Source organism: Typopeltis vanoorti, chromosome 3, assembly GCF_054136105.1.
Source record: "Typopeltis vanoorti isolate ZY-2024b chromosome 3, IOZ_Tvanoo_1.0, whole genome shotgun sequence".
Classification (NCBI taxonomy): Eukaryota; Metazoa; Arthropoda; class Arachnida; order Uropygi; family Thelyphonidae; genus Typopeltis; species Typopeltis vanoorti.
In genome coordinates, this window is record NC_143551.1 from 15,648,625 (window position 1) to 15,673,353 (window position 24,729).

Consider the following 24,729-nt stretch of genomic DNA (forward strand, 5'->3'; position numbering starts at 1 on the left):
CTGTAAAACATATGACATGACAATAAATATACAAAAGACAAAAGTGATGAAAATAGGGAGGAACAGAACTACCATCTCAGCTACCCTAAACGGAGAACAAATAGAACAAGTAGACAACTTCATATACCTTGGATCAAAACTAACAAACAATTGATGAACTCAAAACAATCAAACACAGAATAGCGATAGGATGGACCACCATGGGAAAATTACAGAAAATCTGGAAAACAAGATATCTAAGCAAGCCAAAATCAAATTATATGAAGCAATAATTATACCAACAGTCATCTATGGAGCAGAAGCGTGGACAGTTAAAAAAAAGAGAGGAGAAAAAACTGCTGGCATTTGAAATGAAATGCTTAAGAAAAATAAATAGAACAAGTTGGATAGAAAAGAAAACAAACATCACAGTCAGACAAGAACTATTGTATAAAAAGACAATAATAGAAAAAAATAGAAAACAACTGAGATGGTTTGGACACACTGTACACATGGACACAGACTTCCTAACATCCTAATCAATACTTTTCCAACTGAAAAAAGAAAACCCGGAAGACCAAGAATTACCTGGCTGAAATTAATAAAGAACATCTCGGGATGCAGAACATATAAGGAACTTTTCTGAACAGCAAGGAATAGAGAAGACTGGAAGATCCTGCTCAAGAGAAGACTCAAACCGTCTTAGATGGAAGAGAAGAAGAAGAAGAAATTGACAATCATTATCCTTTGCGCACAATGCCAATTTATTTAAATCATCCTGCAGGATATCTACATCATCTTAATCAACTACTGCTCTCCCCAGTTTTGCATCATCAGCAAACAACTAAATATCCCCCCCCCTCTTAAATCTTTCCCTATGTCACTGATATATAAATCAGAGTAGTGGCCCCTAGTACTGAAGCATGAGGTGCTTCACTAATCACCATCTCCTAGACTCCACTCCACCATATACTACTTTCTGGTGTTTGTCCATCAGCCATCCCCTATCCATGGTACTAACATCATACCCATTCCAATCCTCTCCAGTTTTTGTAATAGTTTTCCATATGGTATTCTGTCAAATACCTTGGCAAAGTTGAGCAGTATCATGGTGTAGCCATTACCTTTATCCAATTCTGCTGTCACTATTATAAAATGTGAATAAGTTATTAAGACAGGACCGTCTACCCTTTACAAAGCCATGCCGCCCACTATAGAGTATTGCATCCACCCACTGTTGTATTTTACCTTTCACGAATTTTTACAATACTTTAAAAACTACTCCTGATATATTAATTGGTCTGTAGTTTGCTACCTGTCTTGGAGCTACCTTTAGGCAGTGGTATTATCATACTCTCTTTCCACTCCCTTGGAACCCTGCCAGAGATGAGACTTAGATTAAACAACTTTATCAGAGGCAATGCTAATTCTCTTGCACATTCATGTAGTACATAGGCTGATATGCCATCCAGTCCCACTGCTGCATTCGCATTCATATGTTTTAATATGCTGAATACCTCCTGTTCACCTACCTCCATGTTGATATCATCTCTGTAAAATCTCGACCTGGATGATACACCTTTGCAAAATGATCACTCAGCAACTCAATTATTTCTTTTGGTTGTCATCTTCCTACTATGAGCATTGTATAAAGTCATTCTATCATAGTCATCTTTCCTCTTACTTGCTAAATAACAATAAAAAACTCTTTTGGCTTTACTTTGACGTGTTTGGTCAATTCTCTCTCATAGTCTGATTTGGCCTTCCTTACCATACTAATCACCCTTCTTGCTTACACTCTGTACTGTTCATGTGTATGCTGGTCGCTTTTTTCTTTATATTCCCTCCACAATATTTTCTTTTTTTTTTTTTTGCAGCTCTTGCTTTATATCCCTAGTCATCCACTTAATTCCAACTTAGTTTATCCTCCTGACATTGGGTGTGCTGTCTGATACTGCTGCTCTCAAGCAATCTCTGACCACTTGCCACACACTATTGACATTCTTTCCTTGTAGCTTCTCATGCCATGGCACTGTTCCAAGATGACTCCTGATCCATCTTGGAACAGTGCCATGGCATGGAACATCCAATCACCAGCCTTGTAGTTAAACATAAACCCCCTTCTTGACAGAGAACGCCACGTGTTTGGAAACTTCCCAGAAGAAGAAATCATGGTCACTCTACCCAATTGGAGGCAGAGTTCTAACCTTGGTTATGGATACATCTTCTGATGCTATTATCAGATCCAACACCCTCAAACCCCTTGTCTCCTCTATAAGATGTTATTTCATGTACTTATCCCTTAGCAACGGTATAAATCCCATTTTCATCTTGCTATGTCCCCCTTTCCTCCCTCCAATCAATGTTCCCCTTAATAATTGTTCAGCTTACTCATTATGCTGATTTGCCGATACATGGCCTCTATTTCACACTAGACAGCCTCAAATGAACCATCTCCCTCAGACCAAATATCCTCTTTAACTTTTAATTTTGTTGGTTGTAATTCTGCTGCTATCATCAGCAATACCCCACCTACTATCCTGTTTCTTCTATCCTCCCTGAAAATATAACACCCTTTACATTCTATCCCTGCAACTACATCATTTTCAGTCAATCAGATTTCAGTGATGCCTATAATTTTCGGCCAAGTTAAGCTAACAATGCTAAAAACTCCTCACCCTTATTCCTCATACTTCTTGCTTTGTTTACATGCATTTCAATGTCCCTTTGTATCCATAGTTACCATTGTGTAATGTCATTACCAACCCATTTAAACTGGAGACCAGTGAAATTCCATTCAGCACTGCATAATCATCACTATACCCATGCTCATTTATCACAGGGTGGCCAGACACATGCTAGATTTCATCCTCCCTAATATCTCTAGTTTTCCTGGTTTTGCACTATCACACTCTCACTAAACAACACTTTCTCCAAAACCATTCAAATGCAGTCCGTCAGGTACAAGTCCTTTCGTCATCAAACTCACTCCATACATCAATAAACTATACACCATTTCTCCTGCACATTCTTCTCATTGACTCAATGGCTCTTCTCAGTTCTGTCCTATCATACCGATGCAGACTCTTCATTTCTGTTTCCATTAACTACTCTTTCATGTCTTCTCTCATTGCATATTTCTTACCTTTCAAATCATTTGTGCCAGCCAATACAATCAACTTGTTTGCTCCATTCTTCTGCATACTTACAGCATCACTAACATCCTTTATCTTTGCACCTGGAAAACATACTTTCGTCACTAGATTTAGATCAGGACAGAAGCAGTATTTGGGTCATGGAAAGGAATAGAAGTCATTCCATCTGCCATCAATGTAATTCCAAAAGATATAATAATACAGAGAATGGTAAGTGAAAAGGAAGGAGGGAGTGTTCAATGGTAAAGGAAACTTGGATAAGATTTTACCTTGAGTTACCAAGATGAGTACTGACATTTACAGTGCATTTGGAAGGAGAGCTGTTAAGGAGTGGTCAGGGGTGTTAGCAGTATGGCAAGGATAATCTGGTATTCTGGTGGACAGATGGACTATTTGTATTGGATCACCATTAGCAGCAAATACTTCAGCATCTCTACCAGCTTGATGCATGGATATATTAGAAAGAAAGCCCATTTGAGTTGCAAATGTTGAAGTCCCAAAAAGAAACTGACCTTACTGTTTGGGTATTTGGACTGCATAACAGTAAGCTTTAAAGATAGGTGATCAAATAGGTCAGTCAGAATTTTTATTTATTTAAGGCTTGCAAAGAAATATCAAGGATTTGAACTAATGCAGATCAAACTAGGAGATTCAAAGTCTGGCATTCTCAGACATGGCATGAAAGACCTAATGAATGTATGTGTGCCACCCATATTATCTGACACCTCCAATTACTTATTGCACCTACACCACACAACACATGCATTTAACACACAAATTCTTGGGGGGAAACTCTGTAACTCATCTTCAAATGAAAAGACTGACATAAAGATCTCTTATGACAAGAATCAAACTGAGGTCTTTTTGGAGAAGGAACTGTGTAAAGGCATAATTTGAACAGCTTAGGTCACCAGCGAAGTCCATTTAGGAATAATGCACCAGTCTGGATGATAGTAATTGGTAGAGTACATCATTTACATTGCTAGTAAGATCATAAACATTAGTTACGTGTACTTTTTTTTGTAGTCATTATTTATGGAAGATTTTCTTGTTCAGAGAAAACTATTTGATTATGTGGTTTTTCAGTATTAGTGCACAGAAAGAATTACAGAATAAGGGAAATGCAATAAATCTGATATGAAAATCAGCAATAAAAACACAAAGACAATGAAAATTGGCAGAAACATTGAAAACAACAACTGCATCATGCTAAATGGAGAACCTATTGAACAAGTAAAACATTTCAGCTATTTAGGCACAGTTTTTTAGTGAAGATGGCAAATTAAATATGAAAATAGACAATAGAATTAACAAAGCAGATATGATAGAAAGGCAATTGAATAAATGTACATAAATGTATGAGTAGAGCTAAAAGGAGTTATGGTCACTTAACAAGAAAGGAAGAGGAAAAGGTAAAACAAGTGTTTTTTTGCAGAATGGTTTTGCAGAATCATTTAAGAACCAAGACAATGGGTTCTTAAATGATTCCAAGTATTTATTTATCAGCCAGTCTATAGAACAAGTTTACTGGTGTACACTCAAATAAGGGAAGGTCTGGTTCCCTAGAGCGTATTTGGCATGTTTCCTTTTTCCCTACCTGAACTGCATATGGGATGGAGATAAGTGAAGAAAAAACTTACTAAAGACCAATCATATCAGCAAACCACTCAGGCCATCAATAAACTAGGTGATGGTTTCACAAGCAATGAAATTCATCTATTACCTAGAAAATCTACTTGGCATTTTCTCTATTTCAGAAAGATATGTGTGTAGCTCCAATACTTGTCAGATTTACTTATGTGTATCTAGTGTAAGAAGGCAGGTTCAGCTTGGCAAGGAAAGGATATACATCTTGTGCATTGCTAGTCCTTTAGTAGCTCAAATATTAAATATTATTTCTATCATCTATCTTTCCACATTTCAGTTTTCTATATTTATTCCTGACTACATTTTTTTTGGATATTTTCTATGATTTGTTAATTTCTAATATTTTTTTCCAAGTAAAAAATCATCATCATCATCATCAAATTCCTGCCATGTACCCTCAAGGGGTGTACAGGATATCATAGTACTACATGAAAAAAATTACATCATTATTAATTTCCTATCTACAATTTTCCTCCAAATCAGTCTGTTACTTGTCAAGACTCCAACATTATCAGATCTTATATTTCTATTGTCTAAGGCACTTTGTACCGTATCAATCCACCTATATCTTAGTCTTCCTCTAGGTCGTTTTCCTGCCAACCTGGCAGAGAACACTTGTTTTGTTAATCTTTCCTCGCCCATTCTGTTTAGGTGACCATAACACCTGAGATTAGCTCTGCTAATGCATTCCTGGATGCTGACAATGTCAAGTTCTTTCCTAATATCCTCATTTTTAATATGATATTGCCATTGATGCCATCTGTTCACGCCTCTAATCTTTCTCAGGACTCTCATATCTGCGGTCTCTAGTCTTTGGTCAAGTGTTTTATTTCTGACCCAGCTCTCAGATCCATAAGTTAAAATTGGTTTGAACACAGTCTTGTATACAGCTAATTTAGTATTCCGACTAATTTCTTTCTTATTCCATATGAATTCATTCAATTGACTTCCCACGATACCAGCTTTGCTGATTCTGTTGTCTATTTCTATATTTAGTTTACCATCTTCAGTAAAAATTGTGGCTAAATAGCTGAAATGTTTTAATTGTTCCACAGGTTCTCCATTCACAACACAGTTGACATTTTCAATTATTCTGCCTATTTTCATTGTCTTTGTCTTTTTATTGCTGACCTTCATACCATATCTATTACAACAGCTATTCAATTTAGTCAGAGAATCTTGCAGACTTATAGCGGATTTATTTAGAAGTATAACATCATCCGCATAAAGCAAAGAGCTGACATTAACATCTCCAATTTTGATATCAGGTTTAATACCACATTCCTTCATAATGTGATCCATATAGATAATGAATAACAGAGGGGATAATGTACATCCTTGTCTCACACCAGATTTAACATTAAACCATCTTCCTGTACTTCCTTCAATTCTAACTGCTGACTCACTCAAATAAAGACTAAGTATTGCTTGATATAATGCCCCATTGACACCATATAACTGCAGCATATTGAATAGCTTCTCTCTTGGCACCTTGTCATATGCCTTTTCCAAATCGACAAAACTTAAATACAGATCTTTGTTATATTCCCATGCTTTCTCGACTATTTGTCGTAAAGTGAAGATCTGATCCTGACAGCCTCTATTTGGCCTGAATCCAGCTTGTTCTTCACCAAGCTTTTCTTCCACAATTCTTCTCAACCGTTTCTCAAGTATACTTGCATAGATCTTGCCAGGAACACTCAGTAGGGAAATACCTCTGTAATTCTCGCATTCAGTTTTATTTCCCTTTTTATATATGGGTACTATGAGAGCTCTACTCCAATCATCGGGAATTCGTCCCTCTGTCCAGGCTTTCTGAACTATGCAGTGCAGCCACTGTAAGACTCTTATACCACCATACTTCAGCATTTCTGGTCGAATATCATCTACTCCTGCTGCCTTTCCACATTTCAAGCCTTTGATGGCTTTTTCTACTTCAAGTATGGATATGTATTCCTGACTGCATGCATGGTCAGTGTTTTTTATCACTGTGCTGTCATCACTGCTTGTTTCATTTAGCATTTTTCAAAGTAATTACTCCATACTTCAAGGATACCTTTTTCTCCTGTTTTCATTTCACCTTTATCATCTCTAATTCCTTTTACAGCACTCTTTCCTCCATTCCTAAGCTTCTTCAACAACCTCCAGAATATTTTGCCACCTTCTTGATATTTATTTTCTATATTCTTGCCAAAGTCCTCCCATGACTTTTGTTTAGCTAGTTTTACACACTGTTTAGCTTTCTTACATTTGTCTCTGTATTCTGTAAGAGTAAAAGCTGACTTATTTGCCAGGAACTTTTGATATGCTTTCTTCTTTTCCTTCACTGCCTCTTTAACTTCCTGTGTCCACCAGGGAGTTCTGATTTTTTTTTATCCTTGCACACAACCTCACCACATGCCTCTCTGGCAGAATCAATCAATGTTTCCTTCAGAGTTTGCCACTGAATCTCCAAGGTTTGATTCCTGTTCTCAAACTCTTTCATTTTCTTTTCAATAATATTTCTGTATTTTAGTCTACAGTTCACATCTGAGAGCTGCTCAACTTTTATTCGCTTTAAAACTTTCTTACATGTTATTCTTTTCAATATGAAATTCAATTTTATCCTGCTCAAGACTAAATAGTGATCACTTCCAATTTCAAATCCTCTGTACACTCTGGTGTCCTGCACCAGGGAGAAAACATCACTATCAACAATAACATAGTCAATGAGACTTTTCTTATTCCTAGCCTCTTCTCTCCATGTGAATTTGTGCACATTTTTATGTTGGAACATGGTGTTAGTAATAACCAGTCCATGTCCTGAGCAGAAATCCAACAGATATTTGCCATAAAAAATTTCTAATATTTTTTCCAAATAATTACTCAGGACATTTGGAATATCCTTCTCTTGAGTTTTTAATCACCTTTATGACTTTTGATTCCTTTTGTGATACTCTTTCTTCCCTTTTGAAACTTTTCTAAGTAGTTTCAAAAGAAGAAGACTGAAGAAAACTGATTCAGCAAGGGAAGAATGTAGTGATGTCCTCAAAAAAACACTAAATCGACTTTAAAAGCTGAAGAAGTGATCCAAAAAAAGATTAAATCATAATTGAAAACTCATGACAAATAAATAATCAGGTATCCAGAGAGAACACAAGGAAAAATGTAAATAAACAAATAAACTTTAGTAAGAAGATAAATATCACAAACATGGTGGCAAAACATTTCGAAGACTATTTAAAAAAAAAAGCTTAAAAATAAAGACAGGAGTACTGTAAAAGGAATGACAAATGATACAGGTGGCATAAAATCTGAAGCTAAGGATATTTTAGATGTTTGCAGCAATTGCTTTTGAAATTTTTTTTTTTTAAATAAAAAGTAGTCTTTAAATTAATGTTTCATACTATTTTAAATATGCATCCATTATCAAACATCATTGAACTTGATATATGTGCAAAAAAGTACTATGTAGAATCAAGAATAATAATTGTTATGTACATGCACAAGCCAGAAAGCTTAAGAGCAAACAGTATGCTGAGTGTACATAAACTGCACAAAGTATAAACATTCTGGTATTATTTTTATAGAAATGCACTACTGCTTATGGTTAACAATTTTTATAATTACTTGCCATATCAATTATAAAAGAAATTTTTTATGCAGAATTATAAGCATTAAGTGTGCATATATGAAGAATTATAAATCTGAAAACTCAAAATATTAATTTTTTTTTAAATATTAACTGCACTATAATATTTATATTTTAACTAAATAAACCTTAAAATTCAGTAATACTAACCTTTAGATTTATGTGGAACATCAATCACCTCAAAATTCTTGAAACCAACAACTTCTAACAGATATTCATTAAAATGTTCTGGGAAAAATTTGATGGAGTCATAATTTCTTTGTGTTTCTTTCTTCAAAAAAAAAAAAAATAATAAATAAATAAAGAACAGGCATAAATTTTTTAATGAAAGTAAATAATGAAACTTATTATTTGCTATTATTATATGTGTCTAAAACACACATGATCCATTCTTCAAAATATATATAGAAATGTAAATATATAGTAACTGATAAACATCTCATAACAAGCAATCTATTATTCCAGGATAATAAAAGAAACAGTTTTTCTAGCTTTTGCCTTGTGAAAAATTTGATTGCTAGTCTGGTTGGCCAAGAAGAGTAGTGTATCGCTCTCAAACCAACAAACAGGCTACAGGTTTGAATCCCACTGTGGGCATTGATCTTTGTGATTGTTGTTACATGTGAGGTGAAGTACACTGTCTGGTATGAGATCACCATCTCATTTATTAGAGGCCTGAAATGGCTTGAAAAAGTTTGATGTTTGGTATCTAGAGCAGGGTTTTTGGACTATGTAAAAAATAAAGATACAGAAAAATATATGAAAAATGAAAAAATGGAAAAACAATCCTTAGCCCACCCATAGTATGAATATATACTATGGGCTTACAAAAAACTTTTGTACATGAGATAGAAAAAATTACAATTTATTTAAACACAAAGATGTAATCAATATATTATACTTGACAAGAAATTATATTGCTGTCTATATTTGATCACAGGAAATGCACATGAGGTAATATTATGGTTGCAATTTTTTTTTATATAAACAAACGACTAGTTTGTCCAACTTTCAACTCTATGGAAAATATGCTGCTCTTCATGAAGGTAGCCATTTCTTAGCTATGTTTCATCTTTCTTTGGAATCTCATTAAGCAGAATGCTAGAACCTTAGAGATGTTTTTAACTAACTCAACAGAAAGAGTCAATAGCACAGCATCACAACATTAATTTTTCACTCATATGAGAGAAGAGGAAGCTACCATATTTGAATAAATAGAGGTTGAAGCATTACATGAGATGGGCTATTTCACAGAATGGAAATAGATGGGATGAAAGAGAAAAGGAAGAACAGTCAACTGGATGGTATACGTTGAGTAACAGCTACTTGCATTTTTATGGAAGAAAGACTAAGTAGGATTGAGTGGAATTATAGCTATAGCAACTAAGGCAACCCAGACTAACAGAACAGAATATTATGTCGAAAGTTTATTTTTCACTTGGTTAGAGTATAATAAAATTAGTTTAATCCTTTATCCAAGTGTGAGCAAACAAAGTTCCACCAAGTGAAAAATAAACTTTCAACATCTTTCTCTAAATCCAGAGTAATTTATTAAAAAAGGGTGGCACACCATTTGGCAATTCCTATAGGTAGAGATGACCTGTTAATGTTCTGCCTGGTATCTCAACTTGGGCCTGGCTCCCACTGAAGAGACCTCAATAAAGGTCGAAACTAGTCTGGGTAGTGGCCCTTCCCTTAATGCATAACATTAGACATATCTGCAAGGAGATGTGTTTTGCATTATGGGAGATATTGAGATAGGAGTGTTGGTATCTTGCTCCACCTTTGCAACGAGTTGCACCAACTTACCCCAGTCTTGAAGATACTTTCAGGTGCAAACTTTGTTTGCTCACACTTGGATAAAGGATTAAACTAATTTTATTATAGAATATTATGTCTGTTTAATTATGTGCATTCTTCTGGGTAGTTTCTCCAGTTATTACAGGATGAAAAACCCTGATACTTTCATACCAGCTAAACCCGCCTCTAAATGAAAAGCAATTAAAGAGGATTCTTCACATCTTAAAATTCAAACTCAGGTTGTATTTATATTGAAATTAACACTGTAATCATTTCATCCCTTCTTACACTTATATAACAAATATTTAAAAAGTTGCTATTCCTTAAATATTATATAAAATTTTTAGCCACACAAACTGCAAGATTCCCCTATTTTCAGTATTAGTGCACAGAAAGAATTACAGAATAAAGGAAATGTAATAAATTTGATAGAAAATCAGCAATAAAAACATAAAGACAATGATACAAGCACATTATCTAAAAAAGGTTTCCAAATCCCAACTAAACATTAGCAGAATTCAAGACAGACACCATCAGCATACATATTGTTGGATCCTACGTTCTACTCAGATGTATATTCTTAGCTGTTGACTGACTCCACATTCAAACACGGAGAAAATTTATTTTTTTGACTGTGCCACTATGTTTTAATTTTCATAAGCAACTTTGTGAAATCAACAATCAGCTAGCACAATACTGTTATCAACTTAATTCAGGCCGAAATTCTCCTCTGCTAAGATTCGAACTATTTTGATGAGCAGTGTAATGAAAGAAATCAGGCAAACACAAGATTCAACTCAAGAAAATTATTTAATGTGTTAACACATAAATTTACATTAAAACAAGAATTTCTAGTAGGGATAATACAATTTGAGAATGAATAAGTTCTCATTAAAACATTAGTAATTTACTCAGCTGAGTATATCATTTACGATTTTATGCATATAAATTCTACTCTTATTATCCAAGATTCCAAACACAATTTCACTCTAAACAAAGCTATCGTTCAATGTACTTCAAATATTGATTCAGTTTAACTATTCAGAACAATCATAAAGCACAAATCATCAGACATTCATTCAGCAACCTTTAAGTTTATCAATCTAACACAATAGTTCTCAGAAAATTCAGTCTCAAATTTACATTGTGTTCTTTCATTACAGGCTTCTTTATATCACACATTCAATCTTGAACTATTAATCCAGAGATACTTCATATATCTCATTTACGAGGAAATGTTTCACTGTGTGACACATTCAATCTTGAACTGTTAATTTCAGCAATATGAACTATATCATGTTCTCCAGAAACAAGCTTTGCTACTTCATAGAAAAGATATCCTTACTGGTAGAGACAGCATAGCTTCCTCATTATGGAGAATCCCAGAAACTCTCCTTGGTTCTTGAATACTTTCACTTTGAGAACACACAAATATTAAAGAATCCTGGGTTTCATTAACTGATTAGTTAACTCCGGAGAATTTATCTTCTTGCTCGTAATTGCCTAACTTTCATTATTTCTTACTCATTCTTATTATCCTTTCGTCCAACACTATCCTTCTGCAAGGCGATAGGAATTTATAAAAGAATAAAAGCTCTGAGAAAGATGAGTCAAAATACAGAGTGGTTCCCAGTCCTTCCTACTCCATTCAGCCCAGGTTATTTCTCCCCTTTTTACTCTTGTGTCCTTTTTTATGTCTTAGTCATGACATCCTACTCTCCCTTCCTGCCAAAATCAGGTTCTAACTGGTTTTGTTGATACCAAACTGGCTTCTTGCACACTGTACAGAAACTCATGATAAGGCACGAGGTGGCTAAAAATAACAATTTCTCACAACAACCAATCAAGTCTTATTTTGAATTACTTGGATACATTGCATTTTACTAATAACAAAAAAATTACATATTTCACAGTTTTTATCTCTGTTTTAGTAATATTAATTGCATAATAATAAGTGATATTTAATACACAGTTTTCACAACTGCACTTCATCTCAAAACAATAAATGAACAAATATTAATAAATATAACTTGAAAGAAATCATATGAATAGCATAATATTAATAAGAGATTATTAGTCTGATGAGAAAATCTGGCTTAGGGAATGGCTGATTATGTTGGACTCTGAATGAAGTATTAATAATTTCCAATTCTCCTTATTCAGAATCCAACAATATCAGATGTAAAGAACTAGAGCTAAGAAAAGAAGCAGAGAAATACCACAAACAGCCAAGAGATTATTTTAAATAATAACTACAAGGCATTGCATTCAGACAAAATAACAATCAGGGAAAAAAAGTTGCGGCTATAGTATTCAACACTAAATAGTAAAGATTGCAGACAATTTAAAATAAAGTGGTGTGTGAGCAAAAATAGAAAAAAAAAAAGGGGGGGGGGAGGGAACTGGACAACAAAACTTAATTGTGCCTATGATCTCAGAGAAGATTCTACTAAAGAAGTAGTACAGCAATATTTTGGAACCATTAAACAACGAAGATAGGGGAAAAAAAAAGCTTCAAGGAAAAGTTCCTTGAATATCTAAACAGCAAAGCTAGAAATAACCAGATATCTAGAAATATTTTGTAACTATATTTTGTAGATTTAATGTGTAACACTTTGGTTTTGTTCTACTGAATTCTGGGTTTTGTAGATCAAGCATGGTTTGCTAAAACAGATTTCTTGGGTTCATTAAGAGAAATTTATTTCTGATGTTTTTCCAGATGTTAAATTGTGATTTTAGGAACTCCAATCTTATCACAGTTTAACATGCATAACCCAATCAAAAGAAAATTAAATACATGTGTTTGTCTCTAGGTATTATATTACAACTTTGTAAATATGTTAAATGTTTCAAAATTAAGGAAAAAGAGTAGTTATAAAGTATTTCAACAAAAGACCACTCACTAGTTTGTGTAAATAACAGTGGAAATGTAAATATTTATTATTCGTTAAAGCCATAAGTATTAGGAGTTGTTGAATGACTTGCACATATTTCTAGAAGGGGATGAAAATCCAAAGGTCACGAAGCAGTAATTCGAAGGGAGCGGTTTGCCCCGGGCAATCACATACCAACAGCGCACGAGAAGGGTAGCGGAGAAAGGTGGATGCTCTTACGTTGACCCACGTAAAAGCACTAGGTGGACATCACGGAGTGCGAGACTCGCTGGGAACCAAGGTGAAATAAAAGGGTCAAGAATCCCCCACACGCACAAGGCTTTTTGGTTCCTGATCTCCTGTTGTTGGTCTCTCGGTGTCATGAACTGGAGAAGGGTGGCAGCGCCTCCACTCTGCAGGTTTTGATCAAGGCATCGGCAGAAACTTTAAGTCTGTAGTCCTGTGGAGCGAGTATAGGCCCAGACATCCACAGAAAGCCAGAGAGGAACCTGTGGAAATTTCAGTCAAGGAGAAACAGATTCCTGAAGATCAATCAATGTGATGAACGTTCAAGATAGATAAGTAGACTTTATTAAATTTGTTAGCTATGGATGAATTGTGCCACGTTGTGATTCAGAAGAAAGAACATTAATAGTATTATAAAGAACTGAACTGTAGTGATCTTGAGATAAATACTGTAAATTTACTGTCTCCTTATGGAATCAAATTATGTTATGTGTTTAAAGAGTGTTATGATAAAGTTCAGAGAAAAAAGTGATATTAATAACAAATTGTAAAAGACAGTGATGCTATCTAGAGTGACTTGGTTGTGACTGGATTGGAAAAATTATTGCTGTGAATATCATACCTAGTTAGAGTGTTTGTTTGTTAATAAGGTTTATATTGCTAATATAAAAATAATCAGTTTGAGTATCTATATGTTGTTAGAGTGTTTTAATGTTAACCTAATTGTCAGGAACTCTCTTAGAATGAGAACTAAACTAAGATGTACTGTGTGTGTGTGTGTGTGTGTGTGTGTGTGTGTGTGTGTGTGTGTGTGTGTGTGTGTGTGTGTGTAATTATAATAGTGTTCAATAAACCTTGCTTTTGAATCCAATTAAGACTATCTGTAATTTGGAATCCGATGCACCTCTTATAAAATTTAATATGAACCTAGCCAGGAAATTAGAAAGAAGAGATTTTGGCCATGTCTGCAAGGTCAAGGTATCACTTAAGTACAATCTAGAGATTGCCTCTTGATTGATATAGTTTATTTAATCTAAAGGCCCTAAGTGGCACCAGCAAATAAAAATAAATTTTTTAGTGCTTTAGGAGAGGTTGATCTCAGATACTCTGGTATTGGCTCGACCATGAGGCAATTTCATTGTTATTCAGAGGTACCACATGATACCTGAGAAAGAGTCTTACGAGTATTTGTATGATAGACAAAAAGATATATATATTAGAAGGAAGTTGACACAACACTGATAAATTTGTGCAGATAGATCAGTTTATCCATAATAACATAAGCCACAAGAGCAGGATATTCTATAAACTCCAGGATAAGATAGAATCTTTGTCTTTTGGTGAGATAAGGAATGTATTAAGTTTGCAAACTGGATGGAATGCCTGCAGCAAAAATAGCAGAAATTATGATCAGAGATAATGCAAAAAGGTCTTTTGATTGGATTTGCCTTTCAAATAGTACTGTTCATCAAAGAATCATTGAAATAGCTGAAAATATAAAACAAACATTGTTATCTGATATACGCAAGAGTCATTATTATGCGTTGCAGGTCAATGAATCCACCAACATTACAAATTTTGGAAATATTCTGGTATTTGTTAGGTATGGAAAAAATCCAAAACTTCATGACGACTTTTTATTTTGCCAACCCTTGCCAGAACAATACAACAGGCGAAGAAATATTCAACAATATAAATATATCAAATATGCAAAACAGAGCGAAATCCATGGTCAGATCTTAAAAAGGGCTTGTTTCAAGGATTCATTGAAATAGCTGAAAATATAAAGATGACACACTGCTGCATACACAGAGAGGCTTTGGCTACACATATGATGTCCACATACCTAAGAAAAGTTCTGGATGAAGCTGTAAAAACCATAAATTATATTAAAGGCCACCCTCTAAATGTAAGATATTTCTCTCAACTGTTTATTTGAACTTTGGAATGAACTACAAGTTTTTCTTGGTGAAAATTTTGAACTGAAAAAAACATTTACCTAATTGATGGCTCAGTCAATTATCATACCTGGCAGATATGTACTGCATTAAATAATGTTAATTTGTCTTTACAAGGCGAGGAAATTTCTATATTTCATGTCCAAGATAAAGCGAAAGCCACGTTGGCAAAAATGAAGTTATGGCAAAAGCGGGTTGGTAATGGAGAATTTGACATGTTTCCATCTCTTCATGAATTGCTCACAAGTTTGAACGAGCAAATTGATGATGATGATGTGAAAATTACTATCATGCAACATTTACAAAGCTTACAAATTAATCTAGGAAAGTATTTCCCTGAATTGGACATTAATATTGAGTGGATAAGATATCCTTTCAATATTAACAAATCTATGCCAAAGGGTCTGTCACCAACTGAAGCAGAACAACTTTTAAAACAAGCTTCTGATGGTTTCCTAAAAATTAAATACAACTAGAATACGTTATCATCATTTTGGCAACAAATGCAGAATGAATTTCCTGAATTAACAGATAAAGCTCTAAGGTTCATTTTTCCATTTCCAGGTTCATATATGTGCAAAGTTGGATTTTTGGCTCTTGTGGATATTAAGACGAAGAAGAGGAACCACATTATAGATGTCGAACCGAATCTGAGATTGAAATGAACAACTGTAGAGCCAAATTTTACTGAAATTTTATCCCACCAAAAGCAATTTCACTCCTCTCATTGATGAGGAATTATTTAAATTAAGTAAAAATTTATAGTATCTTTATAAATTTTGTTCTATTAAAAATAAATCATATTTTTTGTTTACATGTACATCTAAATTCAAATAAAACAGACATTTACAAGGAAATATACTTTATTTATAATGTATTATTATTTTGATAAGGGGATACTTGATAATAATGAAAATTTTAGAAGGGTACACAGATATCTGAAGTTTGAGAAACATTGGTGTAGAGGATGTTAGGGTTCTGTAATGAACAACAGATTAGGATTTGATGCCCAGGTGGCAGCAGTGGTCTTCATTATGTTTCTATTGATGCTCTGAATGTTGGTGAAATGGATGTGGAAGTGCTTTTAATTTGATGGCTTTTTTTTGGAGGGGGAGGATATATTCTTGAACTCCCACACAGGGAGTGCTCAGGCTGATCCAAGCATGGCCTCAGTGCTCTGCAATGAGAAATGGTAGCAGCACTTCACACAGGGTCACCCCATGCGGTACCATATTTTGCTGCCCCTTCTCCCTTATTTTTCATATAGTTTATGCCAACTTTGCCGCCCCATGCAAATGCATGTCTTGCACCATCGGTAAAGCCAGCCCTGACTTCACACATCGTATAAACAGAGGAATGGTGATTCACGAGGTAATACAAAATCCCCTACCACCTAGAGCTCAATTTGCCATTTATTACAACTAGGAAGACATGCCTTATAAGGTGGCAATACTTGCAATGCCAGAACCTAGTTTGTGGAAGCAGGCCATATCACTAGGAAAGGCTAAACAGGCAAATCACCAGTTCATTAATGGCCCAGATGTGTTTTTTGATTTAGGTGAATAAAAAAAAAAAAAAAAAAAGAAACTCATTCATATTTAAAGCAAAAAAACAGATAAAATTGAACTAATTTTAAATGTAATTAATATTTAGAATTAAAAAAATACAGAAATAAAACCAATTTTAATTTCCATTTGAATTGAATGTTAATTTTCAATGTTTACAAACTTACTGTTAATTTTCTCTTGCGAGAATAGGTTGGCCACGGCTGAATTTCAAGGATTAAATGGCCTGATGGTCGCAACTGTTTATAAATACGGTGAAACATTCGTTTTACTCCTTCATCACCCCAGTTTAAATGGATCCATTTTGTCAGGCTCAAGCACAATATAGTATCAAATTCTGGTTTTTGGAATTCTAATAATTCAGCAGACTCTGAAACATAATTTCCCTACAAACATCATTAAAACCATAAAATAATTAGTATGTTATATATACACACACATCCACTTTTTTTGCAATTTTGCAAAACATGAAGAATCAAAAAATGCTGTTGCATTATGCTCACTGCTCTTTTTTTTTAATAATAAACAGGCCATCTGTAAAATAAACTTTACACTAAGTATTGTTTTAAGAAAGAAGCTATGATATTTCATTTAAACATGAATAATTATAAATGTAAATTAAAGATACCAAGAAATGATATTCTTGGTTTAATCCTTTATCCAAGTGTAAGCAAACAAAGTTTGCACCTGAAGTATTTTCAGGACTGGGCAACTCGTATACACATTAACTAATGACTTCACATCACTTGTCTTGGTATCCCATAATGCAAAGCACATATCCTTACGCACATGTAAAATACTATGCATTATGCGAAGGGTCACTACCCAGACTAGTTTTGACCTTTGAAGTCTCATCAGTGGGAGCCAGACCCAGAGGTGATACCAAGGGTGAAGTAATGCAGAAGTCATTTTTCATATACAAGTAGCCAAAAGGTGTCACACATTATTAAAAATAAGTTATAATACCTGGTTATACTATAAATTAAAGATGCCGAGAAATTATATTCTTGGTTTAATCTTTTATCCAAGTGTAAGAAAACAAAGTTTGTGCCTGAAGTATTTTCAGGATTAGGCATCTTTAATTTATAGTATAACCAAGTGGAAAAACTTCCAACAGCTATCTCTAATCCAGAGTATTTTAATAAGGTGTGACATCTTTTGGCTACTTGTATATGAAAATATGACTCCTGCATTACTTCAACCTTGGTATATCACCTATGGTTCTGGCTCCCACTGATGAGACCCCCAATAAAGGTCAAAACCAGTCTGGGTAGTGACTGTTCCAATAATGCATGGCATTATATATGTCCTAAGGATACGTGCTTTGCATTATGGGATACTAAGGCAAGTGATGTGAAGTCATTAGCTTCTATATATAAGTTGCCCAGTTCTGAAAATACTTCTGGTGCAAACTTTGTTTGCTTACACATGGATAAACGATTAAACCAAGAATATAATTTCTTGGCATCTTTAATTTATAGTATAACCAAGTGGAAAGACTTCCAAAAGATGATACCAAGTATCACAATAATATCACAGTGGATATTATTGTAATTATAAATGTGTTTTTTTTTAACATGTGTTATCAAATTCCATAAACTTTACAGAGAAGGAGCAAAAGTGAAGGAGTTGCACACATGATTCCCACACGGGGAGTGCCTGATTGATACAAGCATGGACTCAACAAATGCAATGCATGCCAGAGGAGAACAGAAACCAAAGATTATATTCTGGAAATAAAATATCACAGCAACACTTCACACCTCTATGTTTGTGATGCGAAATACAACATGCAAATCAATTTTTTTTTTAATCATTAAATATATTTTTAGTTAAATGAATCCAATATACGTAGAGTAGAATCAAAAATTATGAAATTAAATTTTCATAATAAAAAATTTCAAAGAAACAAATGAAATTCAGCAGAGTTCTGACAGCATGGTTAAAACTATTTGAGTTTAAACTTTTAATGCACACAGCTTGTACCTATTGCTTGAAATAAGATCATGCTGTCAACTACACATGGCCCTAATAGAAGTTAGTCAATGCATGCCAAGAAACATAAGACTATTACACTTTTTTTATATACTCTTTGTCAAGTAGCTTTATTTTATTCTCCTACATGTTTCGCCAATCTTTTTCTATTGGCATCCTCAGGGAATACAAACTAGTAAGCTAAAATGAAGGTTACAGACTAGGTTATAACTGATGGTTCTAATTCATATTCAAAAAATTGGTATTGTGCGTGACAATATGCGTGTCTCGTTAACGTGATTTATTCGTTATGGCTCATGACGTAATTGTTATGAAAGTTCATTTCTTTGATGTTTAATGATCTGATAAAAGTTTTCCAAATTTCTGGTAAAATTAGACCTTGATTCTTGTTTAGGTTTTCAGTTTTACAGGCGACTGTAGCTGCTTCTTTAAAGGTTCTTGAATGGTAGTTATCTTCTATGTATAGCTATATATGTAAAGCTACTTGACAAAGAGTATATAAAAAAAGCGTGTAATAGTCTTATGAATAATTGTCAAGAAAAAATTCAACATAATGCCAAGAAACATTTTGTTTAAATCTTCCTTCAGATTTTTTAGTCATTTAAAATTAATTATACAACAGACCTGCACTTATCTGTAACAATATGGTAACAAAAATATAAAAGTAAAAAAATAAGGTAATCAAAATTAAAAAAACTTGCATCTCCTAAAGACCTTTAGCATATCCCTATTAACATGCATACTACACTTGGGGAAACAATGTTTTAAGGAAAGCAATTTCAGTAAAAGTTGGAAGTTATTCAACTAGAAAAATGCTATTATATAAAAGTAGTTAGATGACAGAATTTTATTATCATCTAACATATTAGAAGGGTTACAATGCAATTACATGTCTGCTGCAAGTTCTAATAGTATATCTTGACCATCAGCTGATATTATGTACACAAGAAGAACACATGCCACTTTTATTAAACAGGGCTTTTCCATTTGATTTAACTATTATTCAGTTAATCACACCTGCAATACCAACACTATTTTAATAAAGCTTTCAGTTTCACTATTTTCAAGTTTCAATAAAGATCCATCTTAAGCTCTCGAGCTTAAGATGGGCCTTTATACAGAACAGCTTTAAGTTCCCTTTAATGCTTTCATTCTTAAGGCCTCAGAGTGAAACACTGAACAGAAACTGTGACAACATTTTCTATTCAGCGTTTATTTATTTATAACACCATCTGTGAGCAAGTGGTGTTATAAATTTGAAAAAGTTATTTATTATGGTTGTATTACAAAATAGTTAATAGAAAAATGAACATCAAAACAGAATAATCATAATTAATGAAAAATATGAACAGACTAATTAACAAAATAAACGGTATTTGAGGATATAAAATTAAGGAGAAATGTTTTCTGTGTATAGAGACATTTACCAAATGCTTTCTCAGATTATTATACTGTACGTAATTTGCAAATATGGTAGAACATGTTTGATAGGTCCCTTATAAAAATAATAAATTTTAGAAGACTGAACATATATGGATCAATGAAATATTAACAATAAATAGTAAACCTGTAGTGTATTATAAAGAGTCAATCCCCCCCCCCCCCAATATAATTTTTTATTTTAGAAAAATTCTAAGTTTATTGCTGGTCTGGTTGGCAAAGTGGATAGTATATGCTACTCTCAATCCAACAGACTACAGGTATGATTTTTTTTTTTTTTGAGAACATTTATAAAATTTAATTTAGTATGCTTTGGCCAAATCCCTCTTCAGCACATTCCTACTTATTACATCACATGTTTCTGTACTCCTCTCTGCATTCTCTTTGAACACTTGGATTTTTGTACCATTTACCATCATCTCCCTTTTGACATGCACAGTTTCAACATTCAAGTAACATTTCCAATGCTCTTTCACCATTTTTTGTTTATTAGTTACAAATTTCTCACTCTAGATAGCACACACACAATCTTAAAAATTTTACACCACTCTCCACAATATGCGAGCATTATGAGATTTTAGTAAGCAAAGCCTTTGCCACGTGTTTAAACAGTTGTTAAATAACTGAACTCTTAAAAAAGTTATTTTTTATTATTATTTCAGGACACCTCCATGGAGTCCTAAGACTTATTATGGAAGACCCAAACTATCAACCAAATATCTATCATATCTCTCCTTGAAACCATTAACAAACAAAACACTCAATTTCCCTTGTATTAATCCTATAAAAGCCTTTAAATAACTTGTTTTAATAATATCCCAACCTTCTTCACCTATCATCCAGCTTTTGCAATCCCCAAACCCTCAATCCATCCTCAGAGCGCATTCCACAGACCACTCACTATGTTGGTCACTCGCCTCTGGATCCTCACCACAAAAAGAGGACTCCTTTATCTCAGCTGGTCAGTGCGTTCTGCAATAAAAAAAAAGTAATCCTGTAAGCTAAATGCATCACCAGTTCCCCTGCACATTTTTGTAAAACAGGAGCAGATCCAATTCCACAGTTGTATTTGCATTCAGATTCTGCAATCTACTTAGTACCTCCAATTCTTCAACCTCTGTTCTCACATCAATCCCTGTCACCTGTCATAACAATATCTTCACTTGGATGATATACCCTTGCAAAATGATCACTCAGTAGCTCACCAATTTCATCTGCCTCTGTTACCTCTCCGGCATCTGCCCTCATTAATCTCCTACTTGTCACATAACTCTTTGGAATTTCCTTCCTTTCTTTCTTTTAAAATTACACGGTGGTCAGCATTCATATTGAAGAATTTATGGAGACAACACACGTGTTAGAATAATTACTTACTTATCATAAAACAAACTACTCAGTCTATCAAGTAGTTTGTTTTATACAGCTGTCTGAAGCAAAAGTGTTGTCTGTATCCCTTGAAATGGATAAAATTGAATATTGTGCGGTTATAAAATTCTTTGTAAAAGAAGGTTTAATGCCAAAAGAAATTCATTCAAAGTTCATAAAAGTTTATGGGCACTCTTCTTCTTTGTTTTCGACAATTAAGAAATTGGTTGCCAAGTTTAAACATGGCCGTACCAGCCTTGAAGATGGTTAACATGAAGGATGTCCAAAAAGTGTAACAACACTAGAAAACATTGATCAAGTGTATGATATGGTATTGGATGACCAGCGAGTCAAAGTACGTGAAATTGCTGACACTACAGCCATTTCAAAAGAACATGTAGGATATATTTTGCATGAAGAATTGCAAATGAAAAAGCTTTGCAGACGATGGGTGCCACACTTGCTCACAGCAGATCAAAAACGCATTCACATGAAAATCTCTGAACAGTGCTTGTTTACTATTACACACCAGAATCCAAACAGCAGTCAAAACAGTGGACAGAAGCCAGTTGTTCAGCACCAAAGAAGAGAAAGTAGGTTCCATCAGCAGGAAAGGTCATGGCATCGATGTTTTGGGATGCTAAAGGCATTTTGTTTATTAATTATCTTGAAAAGGGTAAAACAATAATGGGAGAATATTATTCCGATCTTTTAACCAGACTAGACGAAAAAAATTCGTGAGAAAAGACCCAGTTTGCAGAAGCAAAAAAATCATCTTTCATCAGGACAATGCATATGCCCACAAAAGAGTTTTGGCAATGGGAAAATTAAGGGATCTGTACTATGAATTGTTAGAACATCCACCCAATTCCCTAGATGTGGCTCCCTCTGACTTCTATCTCTTCCCAAAATTAAAACTCTTCCTCACTGGTCAGCGTTTTTCTTCGAATCAAGAAGTGATTGCAGCTATAGAGGGGTATTTTGCAGATCTTACTGAGAACCACTACAGGGACGGGATGATGGTGCTGGAGCATTGCTGGAATAAATGTATTAGTCTTAAGGGAGATTATGTTGAAAAATAAAAATAATTTTGGAATTATAAATTCGTTTTCTTTATTGTTAGGCCAGAACTTAACTTTTCAGGCCAACCTCGTACATATGTATAGGATACAAGCTGCATACACTACACTATACAAAAGTAAGATGAATCTTATTTTTGTAGATAAATTGAGTATACTTTCTAATTTTGCAGGAGGTTTGAGAGTTGCCTTAATGTTGTATTTATGTAGTGGTCTATCTACTGTTTCTATATTACCCTAATTTATAGTATCTTAATGGCATCATTGTAATCTTTTTTTGCTTTTCCTGGTATTGTTGTGGAGGATGTTCTGAACTTTTTTTTTCCTAGCCATTTTTTATGAGCATTTGTCTAATAATTCCAAATTCTTCAGTATGAATTTTTGTGTATGTATTAGCCTGCATGTGTGTAGGTTTGTGGTAGAGCATGAAGGAAAGGCAGCCTAAGGGAAGATGTGTGACAAGTGTGTCTGGAAAAGGAAGAGAGTTATTGTTTTCAATCTTGATTCGAAATTGAATATATTTGTGTTGTTTGTTGAGTTGACTTAGGAATGTATTTAACATTTTGTGGGCATGGGCCAAATGGCAAATATATCATTACCATATCTCAAGTCTTCCATGTAGAAAACTTAGCCTGCCAGAGGGTACCATTAAGACTTTAGGAACAATATTAGTTTCTCCTTCTTCATTTGCTTCTGTTAGTGCCTGCGTGCACATACCATAGTTTTATGTTCCTGAAGATGGCAACGTAACGTTGCCGAAATATTGAAGTTGTTCATTAAAGTTTCCTTTAATTAATATCTTTTATATGCGTTGTTAATTCTGTAAGCTAATTACCAGTCATGTATGACCAATGTATAAGCCTTGCTACTAGAATTCCATGTAGGTTTGTTATGGGGGGGGGGGGGGGGGGAAGAGTGGTGAGCCATTGGCCATACCTTCTTTTTTGCAGGTAGAAATTATTTTGCCACAAGAAATACTCAGAGCAAAGTACATAGGCTAAGAGGCCATCATATTGGGTTGAAATATGTTCTATATGTAAACAATCTTTCCATTACAAATTAAAGACACCATGGAAGGATTGTCCTTTATATCCCCAAACCAGGGGATATAAACTATGTAGATGGCATACAATAATCTGCAAGTGTATGTAGATAGCATACACCAGCACAGGGGTAACCAACCTATGGCGCATGCACCAAAAGTGGCACACTGAACCACAGAGAAAAAATTTAAAAAATTTTCTATACGATTTATATATATATATATATATATATATATATAAACACACAATTAACCTACCACTGAATTCTAGAGTGCGCACTTATACTTGTTTGATCTTGAAGCAACAGGCACCGGCGAATGCTGATATACGTCACCAGTTACTCACCTCAGTCAGCTGTAAGTCACCAGTTACTTACAGCTGACTCTCGTGTCATAACGTTTGATGAACTTCTGATTCGATGTGACTGAACAATCCAGTGTTTTCAAGTTATGTTTTTATTAACAGTTCTTTAAGTTTAAGATAAGATTTCTGTTTTCATGAAGGCTTAATATAGTTCTGTAAATTTAAAAATAAATTTTTTCATTTTGTACGCGTATGTCAAATTCTTTCCCGTTCCCCTAATTTGCTGATTACTGAAACCTGCAATTATTCAGGTGTATTTGTGTGTGTTTTTGTTTTTTTTATACAATATCTTTCCTTTTTATTTACATATAGTAGGTTTATTCCTAAAATTTAATTGATCATTAGCAAAGCTTTTGTAATGAGGATGTTTGGGTTGTGTGTGTGTGATTGCCAGCTAATCGACTGTTTTATGGCAGGAATCTATCTCTTATTTCATTGGACATAATATATTACGAGAGAGAGAGAGAGAGATGAAAACTCTCTATGAAAAAAAAATATATATATGTGTGTGTGTGTGATTTTTAAACTTATGGAACTGTATTAGGCCTTCATGAAAACAGGAATTTTATCTTAAACTTGTAGAACTGTTT

General features: G+C 34.1%; 1 protein-coding gene across 3 annotated transcripts in view; it reads right to left on the reverse strand.

Moving 5' to 3' along the window:
• LOC150107942 (putative RNA methyltransferase Y17G7B.18) overlaps positions 1-24,729 on the reverse strand; it is a 65,200-nt gene that overhangs the window by 11,461 nt on the left and 29,010 nt on the right. For 2 of the 3 annotated variants that reach the window (XM_090415472.1, XM_090415471.1), the window contains exons 3-4: positions 17,022-17,240; positions 8,563-8,683 (exon numbers count right to left, since the gene is read on the reverse strand). In XM_090415472.1, the coding sequence (XP_090271598.1) occupies positions 8,563-8,683; positions 17,022-17,240 (340 nt within the window). The remainder of the gene's footprint in view (positions 1-8,562; positions 8,684-17,021; positions 17,241-24,729) is intronic. The other variant, XM_090415473.1, reaches the window with a different exon arrangement.